At 42.0% G+C, this 20,748-nt stretch overlaps 1 protein-coding gene and 1 pseudogene across 2 annotated transcripts in view; one reads left to right on the top strand and one right to left on the bottom strand.

Annotated features, from left to right (window-relative positions):
* Ddx59 (DEAD-box helicase 59) overlaps positions 1–16,898 on the bottom strand; it is a 28,410-nt gene extending 11,512 nt beyond the window's left edge. The window contains exons 1-4 of one of the 2 annotated variants that reach the window (XM_008830267.2): positions 16,819–16,898; positions 14,751–15,568; positions 12,883–13,050; positions 8,785–8,874 (exon numbers count right to left, since the gene is read on the bottom strand). In XM_008830267.2, coding sequence (XP_008828489.1) covers positions 8,785–8,874; positions 12,883–13,050; positions 14,751–15,557 — 1,065 coding nt within the window. In that variant the 5' untranslated portion in view covers positions 15,558–15,568; positions 16,819–16,898. Of the gene's footprint in view, positions 1–8,784; positions 8,875–12,882; positions 13,051–14,750; positions 15,569–16,741 lie in introns of both variants that reach the window. The other variant, XM_008830266.3, reaches the window with a different exon arrangement.
* LOC103731805 lies at positions 2,602–2,920 on the top strand (annotated as a pseudogene).
* Positions 16,899–20,748: the final 3,850 nt, after the last annotated feature.

The following is a 20,748-nucleotide window of genomic DNA, read 5'->3' on the forward strand; positions in this document are numbered from 1 at the left end:
AAACACGTATAGATATAGGGAGACCTTTTTTAAAAAAGACAAAAAAAAAAAAAAAAAAAAAAGTCATTATGAATTAGAACTTGGGAGAAAAATCTTAATCTTTCTACACTTCAGTTTCTAGTTATAAATCTATTTCCTACCTTAGAAGAATGTTAGAATTATTATTTTTAGTGTTGTTTATATTTTTCTTCATTGCTGTTATCAAAACTTGACCCTTGCAGGTCCCATGGTAAACATTCACTCACCAAACCTTTCCTGAGTGGCTAAGTTCAGAGTTCACATGACTGAGCATATATATGTGCCAGGTACTTTTCCAGGTAGGATGCATTCCCTCCTAATGATCCTGAGGCAGGGACTATTATGACTCCCATTTTACAGATTAGGAAAACAAGGTATGTTACACAGTAATCAAGGGCTGAGGCTGGGACACAGGGCTTGGTAATCTGGCTTTAGAATCTGCATTGCAAACACAAAGCTGAAATGCTGGATGTTAAGCAGTCAGGACACATAAAGAGTCCCAAGTTCCAAAGGGTCTAACAGGGAAACAAATGAATCAACCCAAACTTAGAATATTCATATACTTGAAATATTATATACTTAATTACAGTCCATTCATAACATAATTACAGTCACCTCCTTCAAACACATTCTTCTCTCATGAGTCTTCTCTCTCAGTGGGCTACTCTCTACACTTTGCTGCTCAATCTCTAAATGCTGAAGAACTTCACAGGCTGGGCTAGGACCTCTTTGTTCCCATCTATACTCTCCTCCTAGGTAAGATCAACATGGTCCATAGCACTGACTATGTCAAAGACTCCCCAAATCTTACCTCTGGCCATTCAAGTGGCAGAAACCAGCTGCTGACAGGCATGTGACTGTATATGTGTGGAATGGGGAGTGCACATGCATATGTGTTCATGCATGTGGAAGCCAAGGGACAACCTCTAGTGTCAAAATTCCATAGGCACTGTCTACCTTCCTCACCACTCCACTTTCCTTTTTTTTTTTTTCTTAAAGATAGGACAGGGTCTCTCATCGGCCTCAAACTCCCAAATAGGCTAGGCTGGCTGGCCATCAAGCCTTAAGATTTACTTGTCTCCACCCACCCAGCACTGGGATTACAAGTGCACATCATCACACCCAGCTTTTTTACATAGATTCTGGGGATCAAACACAAGTCCTCCAGCACTTTACTGACTGAGCCATCTCCCCAGCCTAACCATGGTTGAAAAGGTTTTTGCAAGTTCTCATCCTAGTCTACCTGTTTTTAGAGTAGGCATTTTGTTTATTTAAGCACAACAATGAAAGTTACCATTTCTTTTAAATTTATTATTACTACGGTACGTGAGTACAGGTATGTGCATGCCATGGCCCTTGTATGCAGGTCAAAGTTCTCTCCTAACCTAAGTTCCAGGGAGTAAACGGGCTGTCAAGCTTGCCAGACAAATTCTTTTAACTGCTGAGCCATCTAGCTGGCCCATTTTGGTTTTTACTCATTAATTTTTTATTTACTTACTTATTTTTTGGTCTTTTATAGACAGGGTCTCCTGTAGCCCCAGCTGGCTTGGAACTCACTGTGTAGACAAGGCTGGCCTTGAACTCACAGAGATCCACCTGCCTCTGCCTCCTGAGTGCTGGGATTAAAGGCATGTGCCACCACAGTTGGTTTACTCATTAATTTTTAGTAGTATATGTTTCATTATATTTAAAACAGTTTGTTTTTTAGACAGGGTCTCACTATATAGCTCTGGCTGGCCTGGAACTCAGAAATCTGCCTGCCTCTGTCTCCTGAGTGTTAGATTAAAGGCATGTACCACCACACCCAGCCTTCTTAAATTTTTTTTAACATTAGTTTTTATTGGGGGGCATACATGTACTGCACAGGGCACGTGCGGAGGTCAGAGGACAATTCTCTCCTTCCACCATGTGCCAGGAATAGACCTCAGAATGTCAGGTTTGATTCAAGTATCTTTACCCACTGAGAAGGCTCCCATTACATTTCCAGGCATGCACACAATGTTCTTGAACAGATTCAACTTCCATAGTCCCCTTCTCTGACTTCAACTCCTATCCTTCACCCTCACTCACACTAGCTTTCTGTCCTCCAGCACCACATACTCCTGTTACTACCTGTACACGGGCTATCCTGTCACAATCCTCCCTCCCCCAGAAGCATCTTCATGCTGCTGGCTCTTCATTTGGCTCCCAGCACGCCTTCTCAGAGAGCCTCTGCCTACCAGTCTTCAGACACTCACTGGCTGTCCCTTCCATACTGCCACCGTAGGTATATCACTTGTTTCTATCCACCCACCCATCCACCCAGCACTGGGTTTACAAGTGAACAACGCTTGTCATGGAAAAAATTCTTCAAACAGCTAAAAGATCAAGCATTCACCCAGAAGAGTTGGAAAGCTCATTTGTACTTTTTTTTTTTAGTCTTTTTGAGACAGGGTCTCCCTGTAGCCCCAGCTGACCTGGAACTCGCTATATAGACCAGGCTGGCCTTGGATTCACAGAGATCTGCCTGCCTCTGCCTCCCAAGTGCTGGGATTAAAGGCGTTGTACTTTTTTAAAAAATATATTTTATTATGAGTCCCCTTCTTGTGTTATGTGTCTCTGTCTTCTTAAGCTGCCATCCCGCAATCAATCATGGATCAGGTAATGCAATTTGTTGAGCCAAGTCGGCAGTTTGTAAAGGACTCAATTCGACTGGTTAAAAGATGCACCAAACCTGATAGAAAAGAATTCCAGAAGATTGCCATGGCCACAGCAGTAGGATTTGCTATAATGGGATGCATCGGCTTCTTTGTGAAACTGATCCACATCCCTATAAATAACATTATTGTGGGTGGCTGAACCCTTTTTCATCATAGACATAGTGAACAATGAGGGTGTGAGAAGCTCATGAAGTAAATTTTGCCTGTATACTTTTGTTTCTTTTTCCTTTCCTCTTTCTGTTTCCTATTTCTAAATTAAAATACCAAAATAAACAGTTTTTTTCATAGCAGATAAAAAAATATATATTATTTTTATTTTATGCGTATGTATGTATTGCCTGCATGTATGTATGTAAATGCACCTGTGTCGTACAATCCTCAAAGAGATCAGAAGAGAGGATGGGATCCCCTGGAACTGGAGTTACAGATGGTTGTTAGCTGCATGTGGGTGCGGGGGGCTGAACCCGGGTCCTCTGTAAGAGCAGCCATTGCTCTTAACCACTGAGCCATCTCTCCAGCCCCTCGTTTATTTTTTCACATGCATGAGGTCCCAGAATTAGCAACAAAGACTTCAAGAATTTCTGGGCCTCCAACAGAAATACAGATAGGTGTTAAAAGACCTTTCTAGGTCATCATTTTATGGCTGGTATCTGGGCTGTACGGCTCTTGACTATGATATGTCATGTTATCTCAAAAAAATTCCCTGAGTTTACCCAGTCATTATAATATACAAAGTAGGTATCACAGGTATGGGTCAGGACATCTGCTGCCTTTTGATCTATAATTAGGCCAGGCTCATTGGGCTAGGAATCGGTCAAATGGTCATTAAGGTTTACAAAAACATATACCATGAGGCTTGAGAGATGGGTCAGTGGTTAAGAGCACTGGCTGCTCTTGCAGAGGACCTGGGTTCAGTTTCCAGGACCCATGCAGCAGCTGACAACTGTCCATAACTCCAGTTCCAGAGGATCTAATGCCCTCTTCTGACCTCCGTGGGTACTGCACAACACAGGTACACTTACACACAGGCAGGCAATACACTCATACACATAAAAAATAATAAATTTTTAAAAAAGCAGATACCACCAGCAGAAGTTTAGATATCTGACACATTTGATCTACATTTTTCTTGGAATAATTGGATCAGGTCATTTGGCAAATTTTCCATTTTCTTAGTTTCACATTTGTATCAGTAGTTAGGCATGGTGTATAGACAGCATCACAGAGCTTAAGTATTACAGTGATAAAACATCACTGAGTGATAAAACATTACAGGGCTGCATTTCAAGGTATCTACCCAGGAAAAAGAATAAGAGCAAATCTCAAATGGCCTAAACTTATAAGGACATTATATAAGAATACTGTTAGTTCTAAGTATAACTCTGCCATTATCACCACAGCTCTATGGGACAGAACACTCACCAGCATTGCCTTCCTTGAAACCAACAGTATGTGGCATGCCAAAAGCCCTGGAAATATACTCCATCCATTTCATAAATATATGAACATTCTTTTTTTTTTTTTTTTTTAAATCTTTTTGAGACAGGGTCTCCCTGTAGCCCCAGCTGTCCTGGAACACACTATGTAGACCAGACTGGCCCTGAACTCAGAGATCCGCCTGCCTCTGCCTCCCGAGTGCTGGGATTAAAGGCGTGCACCACCACGCCCGGCCATATATGAACATTCTTAATTATAAGCACTATAGAAGCCCCTAATTTTATAACAGGCAACAAACCAGTCAATGTGTCCCAAGCCTCTCAAAAAGTAGCAGTCGCCTGGGGTGAGTGCTTAAAGATTCTTGGGCTACTGATGGGGCTGCAGAGATGGCTCAGCAGTTAAGAACATTGGTTGTTCTTGCAGAAGACCCAGGTTTGAATCCCAGCACCCACATGGCAGCTTACAACTGTACGTAACTCTAGTTCTAGGGGATCCGACGGCTTCTTCTGTCCTCTGTGGGCACTGCACGACATGGATGTACTTACCTACATGCAGGCGAATACCCTCATACACATAAAATAAAAATAATAAATAAATTTTTTTTGGCCTTTTTTGAGACAGGGTCTCCCTGTAGCCCCAGCTGTCCTGGAACTCACTATATAGACCAGGCTGGCCTTGAACTCACAGGGATCCACCTGCGTCTGCCTCCCGAATGCTGGGATTAAAGGCGTGCGCCACCACACCTGGCCATAAATAAAATATTTTTTAAAAAGGATTCCTGGGCTACTGAATAGCCAAGTGAAAGGTTCAGTCTTATATTACATCCACTGAGCATGCCAGGAAATTCTGTGTTGTTTGGTTTTTTTGTTGTTGTTTTTTGGAGATAAAATTTCCATGTAGCCCAGGCTGGCTTTGAACCCACCCTCCAGCATCAACTGAGTAATGGGATCTCTAGGTGATTCTTATCATTAGGCAAAGTTGGGCAGATTCTATGCCTGGTTATAAGGATACAGCCAGGAATACAACATAAGGGAAACATAAAAATCTGTGCACAGTTGAATAGAGCAAAGAAGCCACTTCTAGAGGAGGGCAAGCACTCAGGTAATTCCTTGGAATTTGAAAACTACTCAGTGTCACCTTTCTGTCTCCTGTCAGACTTCTTCTTAGGCCTAAACTTCTCCCCACCCCCATCTTGCTGCTCCCTCTTCCTAACTGCTACATAGTGAAGAACTCTGAGACTGTCCCTGCCTTCCCAGGCTGAGACACCATTCTCAGTTCCTCTGTCTCTGAGTGCTCTGTTACAACTCAGCTTCCAAACCCCAATGCCAGGCCCTCAGCCTCAGTCCTGGTCTCTCTGCTCATTTCCATCCAACTTTCATCTTAGAGAAACCAGATACCACATGGACTCCAATGCACTTTTCCTGCATCGAGAAAAGTCTTCTTCCCCTTCATCCATTATTTACACGAAAGCCAAACTCAAATAGTATTACCAGGACCCAACATGTACCCACTTACCCTTTTCTAAAAGTAAAAGATAACAACTATAATTTAGGGAGCCACCTCGCCAGCTGCTTTCTCCCCTCATATGCAGTCAGCAGAAGACTCATAAATGATTACTTTACAGTGACTCTCAGATTTAACCCTCCAGTCCCAACGCCTCCACCCTGCCCCTGAACCCTTCACCCCTTGTCAGCTTGCTGGCTGCTCTGTCTCACAGTGCTTCTTTAATTTCTCTTGTACTGAGCAGAGGAATAACCTCCCTAAACCACCACTTTCAAAATGCTACACCCCAACTCGTAATTTAGAAAGCCTCATTGTCTCCCACATCAAATCCAGATTTCTCTGCCTCCCTTTCAGGGTCCTCTATAATTTGACCCCACCCTAGCTACCCAACTCTACTTCCTATTATTTCTCAGAAAGAATTCTTCAAGCTGGCTGGTCTCTTTCCTTCCCCTCTGTAAGACACTTGGGCTTTCCGACTCTGCTTATTCTCTTCATTGGAATGTTTGATACGTCCTCCAGTTTCTAAATTATTTTTGGAGCAATTCAGATCCCACTGCCTCTGAGAAGACTTTTTGTTAAGTGCCAATGAATTTACTCTCTCATTTCTCCTTCTGAACAATTAGCATATCTACAGTCTTATATTTTACTAACAGCTTTCCCTACTAGTTGACAAACTATGGCTCTCAGAACTAATTCCAAGCTTTACCTGTTTTGTGGAAACAGTCATATCCAGTCATCTTCTTCTACTTCCTTTGTTTGTTTTCAATGGTGCTGCGGATGGAACCCAACACCTTGCAAATGATAGGCAAGTACTTTACTATTCAGTTATACTCCCAATCCTTAGTATTTTTCAAAAGATTATTTATTTTTCTTTTGTGCGTATGAGTGGTTGCCTGCATGCATGTATGTGCAGCACATGTGTGCTTGGTGCCCTCGAAGGCCAGAAGAGGGCATTGGATCCTTTGGAAGTGGTGTCCCAGACAGTTGCGAGCCACCATGTGTGTGCTGGGAACCAAACCCAGGTCCTCTGCAAGAACAGTAAGTGCTCTTAACCACTGACTTACCTCTCTAGTTCCCATTCTTTGTGTTTTGAGTCAGAATATCACTATGTAACTCAGAGTGGTCTTGAATTTGAGATCCTCCTGCTTCTGCCTCTGGTTGAACACTCAGTTTATAGGAATGTGCACCTAATCCTGGGGGTTTTTTGGGTGTGTGTGTGTAGTGTTCCTATAGATACCCCTGTGTGGGCAGATGTGCACACACACCTTTGTGAAGGTCAGAGGTCCAACCTTGGGTGGCATTCCTCAGGGACCACCCATGGCTTTTGTGACAGGGTCTCTCATTGGTTTGGAACTCACCAAATAGGCTCGACTGGCGGCCTTTGAGCCCGAGATCCATCTGTGTCACCTCTCTAGCACTGGGATTACAAGAGTGTGTCACTGCACCTAGCTTTATTTTTTAAATAAGGATCCAGGGGACTCAAACTCAGGTCCTTACTGACTAAGCTATCTCACCAGCCCCACATCCGGGTTTTCATTTCTTTCAATTTTATTGGTTTTTAAGAGATAGTCTTGCTGTATAGCCTACGCTGGTCTTGAGCTCATACTCATCCTCTCCTGTTTTTGCCACTAAAGTAGATTATAGGTATGTGCCACTGTGCTTATGCCAGTTACTTTCATCCTGCTATGGTTGTATGCATTAGTTTTAATTAAGAGCATACTGGCCCCTGAAGCCTGTAATAGTGACCACCTAACTCCTTTAAAGAAAGCATTTGCAGGATGGAGTGATGGCTCAGTGTTAAGAGTGTGTACTGCTCTTGCAGAGGGCCCAAGTCAGTTCTCAATACCTACATAACGCAGCTCACAACTGCCTGGAACTCAGCTCTAGGGGATCTGGTCTCCTCCTTTGGCTTACACAGGCATTGCACTCATTTATACACATAGGCACACATGCTTACACATGATTAAAAATGTTGAGGGAAAAAAAAAAGGAAAAAGAAAGCAGGTGCCAATGTGCCTACATTGTCTATTTGAGTATTTACTCTCTCTCTTTTTTTTGGGGGTATTTTCTCTGTAGCACCAGCTGGTCTAGAACTCATTACGTAGACCAGGCTGGCTTTGAACTCACAGAGGTCTGCCTGCCTCTGTCTCCTGAGTGCTAGGATTAAAGGTATGCGCCACCATGCTTGACTGAGTACTTACTTCTTAAAATAAAAAAGTTTAATTTATTTATTGTGTTTGTATGAGAGTACAACTTGTTGGAGTTGGTTCTCACCTTCTACCATGTGGGTTCTGGAGACTGAACTCAGGTCATCAGGTTTGGCAGAAAGCACCTTTATCTACTGAGTCATCTTGCCTGCCCCTATTTGAGTTCTTCTGTATCTCAGTGGGTAGGATAATGTTCTGGCCTTTATTTCATGTGTATGACTTTTTTTCTCAAAATTTCAGTACCTCTGTGTATAGTACTCAAAACGTCTCTGGAATTCTAGCCAAACACCCAGAGTTTGTCAGTCTGTATCTACACATCACTTCTAGGCTGACTTCAGTATAAATAAGCTGGTTGTTTGCCAGCTCATTTTCCTTCTAAGCTATAAAGAAATCACATTCCTTAACTGACAAGGCACCTAGTCCTAGTCAGGAGCTGCACATAACAGACACTACACACGCTTGCTGGATGGATACTTCTTTTGTACCATGATAGTAGGCATGGATGACAGGCCCTAATTATTGCCAAAAATGAAAATGCTGTGAAGAAATACGAGAATGCATACAACCTAACTTTAGTTCTATATAGGGATTATTCCTCAGGGGGGAGAACTGAAGAACATGGGCTTACCAACAAAGGGAAGCCCAGTCATACTGGCCATAAGTCTGTCAATAATCAAATGCAATAAAATCAGTTCTACCAAAAGGCTATCCATGAAAACTCTGACTTAGCAGACCTTTCGAAGGACTTAGCAATATTTTCCCATATTTTGGACTTCTCAGTCTATGAGAAAATTTTTTCAGTGTTCTTCAACCTCACTATACCCTAAAAGATTAAATAATGAGTGTTGAGGATCTAAGCTCAGGCCCTCATGCTTTGCATCTCCCCAGGACCCCTAATATTTTTTACACACAATACTTACTTCATCTACTACGACAATTTTTATGCTGTTAAGTGCTACAGAGTTCTGTTTTATTATATCCAGAAGTCGTCCAGGGGTTGCTATAATAACCTGAATAAAAGAATGAAGAAATTAAAAATTAGATCATATTATTCATTTGTTCTATCTTTTTGTTTATTTTTTGAGACAGGGTGTACCCCAGGCTTGCCTCAAATTTGTGATCCTCCTGCCTCTACCTTCTGAGTGCTGGGATTATAGATGTGTCCCCACCATATCTGGCCTTTCATTCTATTTTTAATGAATAGCTAGTATACGTTAGATACTATGCTAAGTGCTCAGACTTCAATGATGAGTTAAGTCACATACAACTCCTGCTCTTGGAAAAGCTGTCATTTAAAGAAAGAAATAAAGAAAATAAATGCTATTGTGGTACGTATGATAAGCAATAAAAGGAGAGGTCTGTCCGGTCCTACATAAAATGGAAAGGTGAATCTAAAGGATTAATGGGAAAAAAGACAAGCACATCTATGTAATCCCTGAAGTGGATCTCTACTAAGGGCTCCTTGGAGGACATGATTCCAGGACTGGCCAGGGAAAGAACAAGGCAAACAGGGACCATGTTCTTTAGAGAGTAAATACTCAGAGAAGACGAGATATGACCAAAAGTCACAGAAACCAACTCAAGATGCTTCCACTGGTCAAAGCAGGTCAAAACAAATTGTGATATGAGACTATAACCTTTAGTGATATAATAAATGAAAAGAAAGTCTGGTGAAACATACGTCTATATAACTGAAAGTATTTCTTCTAAATTACTTCACATAAAAGGAAAAAAATTACTGATAAAGCCATCGAGAAAAAGATAAATTAATAATAGTCTGCAAGGTCATAGTGTAGCTGAGCGGTAGAGTGTTTCCTTAGCATGCATGAAACCAGGTAAAGAAGTTTGCTACCCAAAAGGATGCAATGAAAAGAACAAAGTACTTCCTCTATATTTCTGTCAAAGAAAGACTATTGAAGCTAATCATTTGAGATGTTTGTTCAAAGTGGCTTGTAAGCTGGGCATGGTAGAGCACACCTGTAATCTGAGAACTTGAGATGGTAAGGTAGGAGGACTTCTACAAGTCTGAGGCCAGATCCTAGGCTATACAGTGAGAACCTATCTCAAAACAACAACATGTTGGGCAGATGGTTCAGTGGGTAGGAGCACTTGATGTGGAAGCATGAGGATCTGAGTTCAAATCCCAAGAATCCACTAAAAAGCTGGGACTTCTGGGCTTTTGGGCTGCCAGACTAGCCCCAGATTTGGTGAACTATCCTGTTTCAAAGATTAAGTCAGAGTGATAGAGGACACCCAACATCCTCCTCTAATCTCTAAAAGTGCATAGGAGTACACACCTGCACATACACATGCACATTCATCGCATACATATACCACAGGCATACTTTCTCACACACACAAAACTTAAAAAAGAAAAAGAGAAAAATCAATAAAAGAAATAACAACAAAAACAAATGACTTGTAAATCTCAAAAGTATCAAGCTCATGAAAAAACATAAAGACTGAAGAACCATCCCAAACTGAAGATGACTGAGACATACTGTCTTAGCTTCTTTCCCTGTTGTAATAAAATACCCTGACAAGTTCGGTGTGGTGGCACACACCTTTCATCCCAGGCAAGGGGGTATCTGTGAGATTGAGGCTGGGATGGTCTACATATCCTAGTCCAGGTCATCTGGAGCTACAAAAAGACTCTGTCTTAAAACAAAACAAACAAAAACTCTGGCAAAAGCAACTTCAGGGCTCAAGGGCTTGTTCTGGCTCACAGGTCCTCCATGGCAGGGAAGTCAAGGTGCCAGGAGCTTGAGGCAGCTGGTCACATCACATCTACAATCGGAAAGCTGGCAGCAATAAATGCATATGAGTGCTCAGCTTGCTTTTTCAATTTTATACAGTCCAGGATTCCCTTCCCAGGAAATGGTGCCACCACAATTAATATGGGTCTTCTTGAATCAATTATTGTAATCAAGGTAATCCCCAATGGGTATGTCCAGAAGCCCAACTCTCAGGTGATTCTAGAATATGTCAGGTGACAACACTCACCACCACACATGATACCTAAATACAATATATGATCCTAATGTATCTATTTATTCATGTTTATTTTTTGAGACAGGGTTTCACTATGTAGCCCAGGATGGCCTTGAACTCTAAATCTAAATCTTCCTGCCTCAGTCATCAGAATGCTGGAATTACAGGCATTTGCCATCACATCCAGCTTGAATCAGATTTTTGTGCTGGGGGTGGAGGGTGTGTGTGTGTGTGTGTGTGTGTTACAAAAATGGAGTCCAAGGTGTGAATGATATGCTAATTTCTGATTTCTAATGTGTTGACGTTACTTTTCTCACTCTGTAACTGCACTGTATGTACTAATAATAATGTCTTTGCTTGTTGGAATCACACTCTGAAGTACATGGGAGTGGTGGGGCATTAAGCCAGCAACTTCCAAGAAACACGAAAGAAAAGTTTCTTACACTATACTGGTTTCTTTTGTTTAAGTAGATTTTTAAAAATATGCGAAAACATTCCATCTGATCAGATAAGTTACTAAATATCGCAAAGTGGAGATGCACCAATGCATTAACTTTTTTGTTTCTGTAAATGGAAATGCAGCCAGCATGATGGACCAATTTCAGCACTCAGGAAGCTGAAATGGGAGAATCTAGAGTCTGAGGCCACCCTGCTAGATATAAGAATTTGTCTTGAAAAACTGAAGAAACAAAGAATGGAATTGCAAGATTATCCATTTAAAGACTTAAAATTTACACCTACACATCTATGTACATCATGTTTTCAATGCTATGCAATGAAAATAAATCCAATGCTATCTGAGACTGTAGCAAGCTTTACTAACCCAATTTAATGTTCACAAAATATATTGTTGACTATAGACACTACTGCTGAACTTACAAATTTTCAGCGTGAAGATCTACAAAGGAAATCAATGATCCAATTCCCTACTAATTACCGATCTGCAATGTCTTGCAATTACATTTTTTACTTCTTGTAAATCTGTCAAACACATTTGATGAGATTATATTCCTGTAAGAAAGGCTGGGATCAATACAGAAGTTTCTGAATACTGCAGTAGTTCTATACCTGCTGGTAACTGTTGTCCCTTTTAAACACAATGCCCCCTCAACTGGCATCTCAGCTCATCCCTTGGGACTTCAGGACTTCCCTGCCAATCCAGAAACTAAAAAGGTAATACCCCAAAAAGCAGAGGACCTCCAGGGCCTAGCTAGTACACTTACACTACAGACAACTTTAACTGGCCAGCCTCTGTGCCAACCTTCTCATTAAACTGAATTGACTTTCGAGGCACGTACGTACAACCATCCTAACTCAAGAAACTGAAGCTTACCAAAGTAAGCTATCGATGACCATAATGTCACCAAGTCCCAATGATATCACATTACTTTCACATACTTTTGTTTATCAGAGAATATAGACAACACATAGCAGCACAGTGAAGGAAAAATCAGTCAGTTAAGGTAAGGTTCCAGTTTTGGCAACTATTATTTATGGGCTACAAATATTTAAATCCCAGCATTCTGAGCTCTACCTTCTCAATCATAAAAGATGGGATATACAATCCCATCTTCAGAGCAAATGTGATGATTACGTGAGATAAACCACAATGCCCATGGAGGTCAGAAAAGGGTGATGAATTCCCCTGCCACTGGAGTTATAGATGGTTGTTAGCTCCCATGTGAGTGCTGGGAATAAACCCGGTCCTCTTCAAGAGCAGCCAGTGCTCTTAACTACTGAGCCATCTCTTCAGTCCCAAGAACATTTTGTTTTAACTCACTATGTAGGTCACATTGGCTTCAAACTCTCAGTGATATTCTTGCCTCATCGCCCCCGATGGCTGAGATTACAGATGTGAACCAATATACCCATCTATAAAATTAACTTTGGGGGAAAAATTAAGACTCAGTAGGTTGGAATATAAAAGCTATGTAATATCACATTTAATCTTCAAGGGGAACCACCCCACACTAATTCCTGTGTTGCTTACATATCTTTCAAAGGCCATCTCTCAAAGGAGTATTTACCTTAACATGCTGTCGCAAGCGATAAAGCTGTGGGGGCAAAGGTAAGCCCCCCACAAGAAGCACGGTCTTCATTCGTGGCAGACCACTCATCAGTTCTTTGGCTTGCCTCTCTATCTGAATGGCTAATTCTCTCGTGGGCGTAAGAATGAGTGCGGATGGAGTTTTGTCCTGCAAAGGTAAGAAAAACAAGGGGTCAATAATTAATGCCTGCCAACATGAACTATGCCCTTCAGAGTGATACCAGGAAAAGTATCCCATCAGCTCCAGATCCGCATCTCCTGCCTTTGGCTCACTGCATGCAGACTTTTCTCCAAAAACCATAATAAATTGAGCCGAGTTCTTACATAACTAGACATACATTTGAAGACCAAAAGTGGGCCAGGGCGTCTACCGTAGCAAAGTGGGAAAACTGAAGGTTTGTTCCTAGTTGACTGGACCTTGCAATTTCTAGTTATCCTCTTCAGAAGAGGAAATCCATAGTCACCATGAAGACTCATCAAAGCTTGGCACTGTACCTTTGATTATTCGCTCTCAGCACTTTCACAGTCAATTCTTTATTTCACGTGTATGAGAGGCATCCACACACGCAGGCATTTCTTCTTTTTAGCTCTACTGAGTCTCCTAGGGTTGACCTGTATTTTGACCATCTAGCCCCTTTTCCCTCCTTACATTATCTTCTACTCTTTAGTTCTCCAGATTTCCTCTTTATCTTCCTTCTTTGCCCACATTTTCTGTTCTTCTTTCCTTGCTGCATTCAAAGCTCATAAACTCACCAGAATAAGTTGAGCCTCCCCAATGCCTGTCTGAGTCAAAATGCTCTTTAAAAAACATTTTGCGCACCAACATGGTGTTCAAGTGTGAGATTCTAGAGCACTCTGTATTTTGGTTTAGGCATGTTCAGCAGTAAAGTCTATGTAAATAGTCTAAAATTGGAAAGCCTCCAAAATCTTAAATATTTCTGGTTCCAACCATTTCAGATGACACCCAGCTTGTACTAGACAAAACATATATGCAATATATTGGTTAAATTGTGTGTGAAGTTGCTTTATATACTACAAACTAACAAGCTACCTAGTATTTTTGTCTTGCTGTGTTTGAGACAAGGTCTTACTATGTAGCTCAGACTGGTCTAGAACCTAATCCTCCTGCCTCAGCTTCTAGAGAGCTGGGATTCCAGTCCTATGCCACCAGGCCATGAGGAACACAATATTACTTTAAGATGAATGAGGAGTCACATTTAATAGTACATTTTGACAGGGTAAATAGCATTATAATTTTAATATACAGCAGTTAGCTTCTTCAAATCCCAAAAGGCTTAGCTGACACATAAACTGCAGCTCATCCATCTGGTAAGCAAGATTTTTCCTCCAAATCAAAAGTTTGTTCTTTTAATAAAAAATCTGTGGGGCTGGAGAGATGGCTCAGCAGTTAAGAACACTGGTTGTTCTTGCGGAAGACCTGGGTTCTAATCGCAGCACCCACATGGCAGCTAACAGCTGTCCATAATATAATGCCAGTTCCAGGGGATCTGACAGCCTCTTCTGTCCTCCTCAGGCACTGCACAACACGGGTGCACTTACCTACACACAGGCAATACTTGTATACATATGAAATTTTAAAAAAAAACTATCTCCTAAAAATAAAATGTTTTTTAAGGAAATTAATTTTCAGAGCTTCAAGGAAGAGATCTTTGGCTCGACATAATAAAAGAAATACTCTCTAACATTATCTTTTGCATACACATGCCATTAGGAACTTCAGAGACTAAACTCACATTCAGTTGCAGCTTGCAAATTTACCATAGTTAAGGATGAGCTTGGTAAACACTATATCATTTTCTGAGAATACATGTGAGCTCTATAAATTACCTCAAATAAAGTTCGGGTGATAACAGGAAGGAGAAAAGCAGCCGTTTTTCCAGAGCCAGTGTCTGCACTGGCCAGGATGTCTCTTCCCAGAAGCCCCACAGGAATCATCTGCATTTGGATGGGAGTTGGCACCTCGTAGCCTGATTTCTTCAAGTTCTGATTTAATGTCTCAGGGAAACCACAATGCTCAAAGTCAATAATGGGCCTGGTGACTTCTTGCCCTTGAACTGAAATTCCTAGCTGCTGTTTAAGATTTTCAATCTGGTCCTCCTGAAGGTTCACAATAAAGGGGTGCTCTCTGTAGATGTAAACAGCATCCAGTGGAGACTCTGGTTCAGAAGCACCTTTCTGTGGGCTGCTAAGTTTTAACATCTCTTCCTTTTCCTTGACTTGCAGCAAATGTTTTGCTTTGCACTCCAAGCTACACACATCTTCATCTGTCTTATCACAGATATACTCTCCGTACCGACCACAGACAACACAGACCGGTTCCCCAGGCTCTGCCCTGCGCTGGGTTTTGGAAAATGACTTCACAGGCTCTTCAGAAAGATGGCTATCCTTCATACACTGTTCTGGTCCTACCGAACCAACCTCAGCCAACTGGCCAGCAAGACTGGGAAAGGGGCTTGCTTCACTGCTGGGCCTGTCTAGTGTGGAGGCTTCTTTTCTATCTACTGCACCAAATGAAACCTTTCTGTCTTTGTCCAACTGAAGGTCCTCTGTTTCTGGCTTACTTTTCTTAGCTACACAGCTTTTGAGGTCATCATTAGAATTTCTCTTGATCTTCAAAGATCTTGGAACAAACATTCTTCAATATTCTGTTGAGGAAATTGCATGGTTAAGATACATTGTACCCTCAAGTAAGCTCACATGTAAAGTACCATACGATTACATGTCTGATGGCTTTACCTCAAAGCAAGAGTGAATGCATCATGACACTACATATACCAAACTTTTCTTCCTCTTAAGTGATTTCCTCTGGAGGAAAGTCCTTTTCCACACAGAGGAGCATGAAACATATATACTGCTCACTGCCACTGTGCACCCAGCTGACTTCTGTTTACTGATCACTTGCCCTTTCAACTATCAGATGTAGAAATCTACAGCAAATCCTTCAACTTCATTTTACACAAAACTGGATACTTCACAATTCTTCTAATACTGAAAATTAAAACCATATACCAAACAGGGGGAAAAATGCTATTATTTTTATAAGTAACAGAGTGCTCGTTGTGTTTACTGTTTCTTCTAATCTTCACAAGTGGAAAAATTACATCAGTACTACTTTTAATCATATAAAAGCACATACACAAATTATAAATACCAGATAGAATAATAAATATATGGATATATCTATGATTATAGTGCACTTGCCTAGCATGTAGGGGCCTGGGTTCCATACGTGAAATAAATATATATATACACATATATGCATATATACACATATATGTATATACACACACACTTTACACATTAAGAAGCTCAGCCACCTAGGGATCAAGTTTATTTATTCAAGTTCACAATTCTGAAAAGTTTGAAACCAATCATTCTGCCTCCAGAACACATTAAAAATGTTTTCACAAAATTAGTGGGAAAGAACACCTAACCTAATTTGGGGGCAATGAAATATACCAGTATTTTTCTCAAAAAGGAAGTAAAATCATAAGTCGCCAGATTCCATTCTCTGTAACAAATGGCACCAAAAGCGCTGTGAGGGTCTGGAAAACCGGGAAGAGGTGGGGCCGCTCGCGCCGGGCCTGGAGCCCTTCTTCCACTGGCGCTGGAACCCGCCCCGCGGCGTCACCCGCCTCACCGCCGCCCTCACCCCGCGCGTCCCCGCCGCGCCCACCCGCCCGCGGCTCCGCGGCCCAGGCGCACGCTCCGACTACGCGCAGGCTCTGATGAGGTGCCGGGCGGAGGGCCTCGCACTCCGGCCCAGAACCAAGAGCCGGAGAGCCGGGGCCCAAGCTGCAGGGGCAGCGCACGCTCACCCGCGCGGAGCCTCTCCCCTTCCAGGCTCCCAGCCGGGCTTCCTGCCGCTACGCCCGGGCAGCTCCGCGGACACTACCTGGGTGGGCCCCGCGGAGCTCGAGATCCGCCGATCAGGGTTTTGGGAGGGGCCCAGTGGCTGTGCGCGGCGGGAGGCGGGGCTCCGGTGGCCACGCCCCCTTCGGCTGCAGGGCTAAGGCGGGGCCTGAGCGCCTATGCGGCGTGGGCGGGCTGAAGTGTGGATCTTTTAGGAAGAGGTTACGTAATGGAGTGAGCTGCTGAGAACGTGGACTTACCAGAAAGACGCCCCGGAGGTTGGCAAGGAGACCTCGCACAGCTGGAAAGTGGGAAGTTTGAGTGTAAAAGGGCTGGGCCTTGCTCGGCTGGACGTGAAAGTCCTAATCAGCATTCTGATAAGAATAACCCCCTAATCAGAGCTCGCCCCTTACGGGGAGCTTGGTACACCGAATAGTCCCACTACACTGCACTCCTTCTCGCCCCGCTCTGCCCCAAATAAAAGCCCCAAAGTCGCGGTTCTTGTTTCCGAGGGTTGCCAGTTCTCTGCTGGGCCCATCTCTGGCACCACACACGTCTCAGGAAGCATATACTTGACGCGGGATGGGGATAAAGGAAGGGGAAGGAGGAAAGCTGTGATATTTGGGGTGTCAAGTTCCATCTAACATTTGCTGCGCACAAAAATTTAACAGGTACGTTAAGCGTGAACATACCATTAAAATCTAACTTCACTACCCTACCATTATTTAGCATATATTTCTGCCTCTTCCCCGTCAGAATGATCCTGAACTTTGTTGGTGTGTTCTGCTTGCCCTTTTTAGTAGATACCTTTTGGCTAACAATGTTTTGTTTCTTTTTGAAATTTATAAAAATGACATATACCATATATATTTAGATATCTATATACACACATATATATCCTAACCAGATTTGCTTGTATTACTCAACATTTTTTTCTGTGATTATTTAAGTTGCTAAATGTGCTAGTAGAAATTCACTTCACTAACCAGACCAGTGGAAAATTGTTCCTGTCAGGAATGTATTGAGTTCCACAGCAGCTATGAGCATAAAATTATTTTTTTTGTCGAAAAGTTCACTAAATGTATACATTTTCTGATTTTGAGTGCACAACCTGTAATAACTGAGTTTTGTGGTTTGCTTTTTCCCATTATAAATACTTTTGAACTTAAATGTATATTCATAGTTCTATTATCTTTTCTTATTTCACTTTTTTCTGAGAAATAGTCATGTCTAAGTCAGACTTGCTATGTAGCTGTCAATGCAAAAGAGCAACTGTCACCTCAAAGGGGTTAAGAATTCATTCAGGAGCCAAATACGAGTGACTATGGCCCCAGAACACAGATTCAGGTTACCCCAAATTCTGTGTTCCAATGAGGTAACAGTTTCATGAAGTTTTTATAGTAACAACAAAGAAGTCATAAATCAAGACACTTTTCTTCCCCCCCTCCCCCCACTTCTTTCCTCTTTTTGAGTCAGGGTCTCCCTATATCCCCTGCTGGCCTGGAACTCACTACATAGATCAGGCTGGCCTCGAACTCACAGAGATCCGCCTGCCTCTGCCACCTGAGTGCTGGAATTAAAGGCATGTGCCACCAAGCCCGGCTGACACTTTTCAAATACATTGGTGGAAACAGTACTTAGGTGGTTACAGCAAAAGAGAAATCTCAGCTATAGGCCTCAGATGCAGTCTGATGACACTCAGTCTTTTGGTTAGTGGAAGCTAGTGACCTTTTTACACTCCAAAGGTTTTTTATCTGTTAGTCACAGGATGTTAAGTCAGAAACAAAGGCAGGCAAGGAGTGGCTAGTTAAGGGGCTAAAGATAGCCCAAGATAGGGGCTGGAAGGGTTAAGGGGCTCAGGGGTTAAGAGCACTGACTGCTCTTGCACTCACATACATACAGGCAATACACTCATATTCAAAGTAAAAAATAAGTAAAATATTTTTTAAAAAAAGATAGCCCAAGATAAATTGTGATTAGGATCTAGACCTGCAGCATTTCAAACGCTCCATAATTATTGAAGTTCTAATCAGTTGATCAGCCTTTGCAGAATGTTCAGTTTCAAGATGCAATTTTTCTGGGAACTTTTGTTCAAAAAGCAGAGTATGAACTCCTGATCTTCCTGCCTCCACCTCCCAAGTACTGGAATTACTGGAATGTACCACCTTCACTAGCTCGCATCCTTTTCTTTAAAAGCCTCCTCCTCCAATTATATAAACTAATGCGCCACAAAACCTAGCTTTTGTGACTGGTAATTATAAACAAGGCTCCTAAGTGCACTGTTGATTACCTCTAGTACATGACTGAATCCATTTGACCCTAGGAAATGCATTGTTGGGTCAGAGGATATAGAGGTGTTTTTCATTTTAAAAGTTGGTGTGTGTGTGTGTGTGTGTGTGTGTGTGTGTGTGTGTGTGTGTGCGTGTGCATGCATGTTCATGGTAGGTCATGCATGTGAATGTTAGAGAACAACTTTAGGAAGTCAGATCTCTCCACCTTGTTGAGGCAGTATCTTGTTCTTACCACACTGCATACTCCAGGCTAGCTGGCCATCAGGCTTCTGGACAGTTCTCCAGTCTCTGCTTCCCATCTTGCTGTAGGAGTGCTGGGGTTCCAGATGTACACCACCACATTTGACTTTTTAAAAAAGTATTTTCTTTATTATTTACATTTTATGCATATGAGTGTATTGCCTACATGTATGTAAGTGCTCCCATGTCATACAATGCCTGTGGAGGACAGAAGAGGGCATCAGATCCCCTGGAACTGGAGTTAAAGACAGTTGTTAGTTGCCATGTGGGTGCTGGAAATCTAACCTGAGTCTTCTGCAAGAATAGCCAGTGCTCTTAATTGCTGAGCTATCTGTCTTGCCCCCACATCTGGTGTATTAGTCAGTGTTCTCCAAAGAAACAGAACCGGTAGAATTAATATATATGTATAAGGATTTATCAGCTTAGCTCATAAGATAGAGTCCGAGTAGTCCAACAATGGCTGCACCACACTGGAGAAGCTGAGACTCCGTAGTTGCTCAGTCCACGAGGCTGGATGTCTCAGTAGTCCCAATCTGGTGCTGAAGGTCTGATGAATTCCAAAAGATCAGCTAGTCTTCAGTCTACAGCAGCAAGACGAACTCACCAGTGAGAGAGAGAAGGGAAGCAGCAAAAAGCAAAAACATTCTCCTCTGCCATGGCCTTTTATACGAGCTGCCATCAGAAGGTAACACTCCCATTTAGAGTGTATCTTCCAGCTTCAGATGAACCAATTAAGAAGATCTCTCTCATTTCAGTTAATCCCAGATCCAGTCAAATTGACACCCAGGATTAGCCGTCACATCTGGCTTCTGACTTTTAAAGTGAGTTCCTGGGTCAGACTTTTGGGGCAAGTGCCTTTATCTTCTGACCATTTCTCAGGCCAGAGATGTTCAGCTGTACAAGACAGCTCTTACAGAGATGTTTCCAAAGTGGCTGGACCAGTCTTTGTCCTCTTGCCTTCCACATTCTCTCAATCTATGCTATTCTTTACTTTGTACTTTTTGGTAATCTACCCAAAATGAGTAAGTATCACATGGACTTAATCTATATTCCCTAATTACGGATAAGGTTGTCTTTTCTTTCTTAAATTGCCCCATCATACATATGTTCCCCTCACACCAGCATCTAAAATATACATGTATATTATTTATACCAATTTTTGTCAATTGTACATGTTGTAAGTATATGGTCACTGTAGGGTTTTCCATGTTTGACAATATTATTTCATTTAATTTTGAAATTGCCTTATAGGAGCATTTGAATATATAGAAGTATACATTTATACATATATGCATAAATATCTATAAGGTCACATTAAAAAGCAACAGTAAATTACATTAGTTGATAAATGGTGATATTTTTCATTTTTTTCATTTGAGAATTTCTAAGTTTTTATTATTTGAGACAGGGTCTCCCTGTAGTCCCAACTGGCCTGGACACTA

The sequence above is a fragment of the Nannospalax galili genome, unplaced genomic scaffold, assembly GCF_000622305.1.
Source record: "Nannospalax galili isolate Female #2095 unplaced genomic scaffold, S.galili_v1.0 scaffold113, whole genome shotgun sequence".
NCBI lineage: Eukaryota > Metazoa > Chordata > Mammalia > Rodentia > Spalacidae > Nannospalax > Nannospalax galili.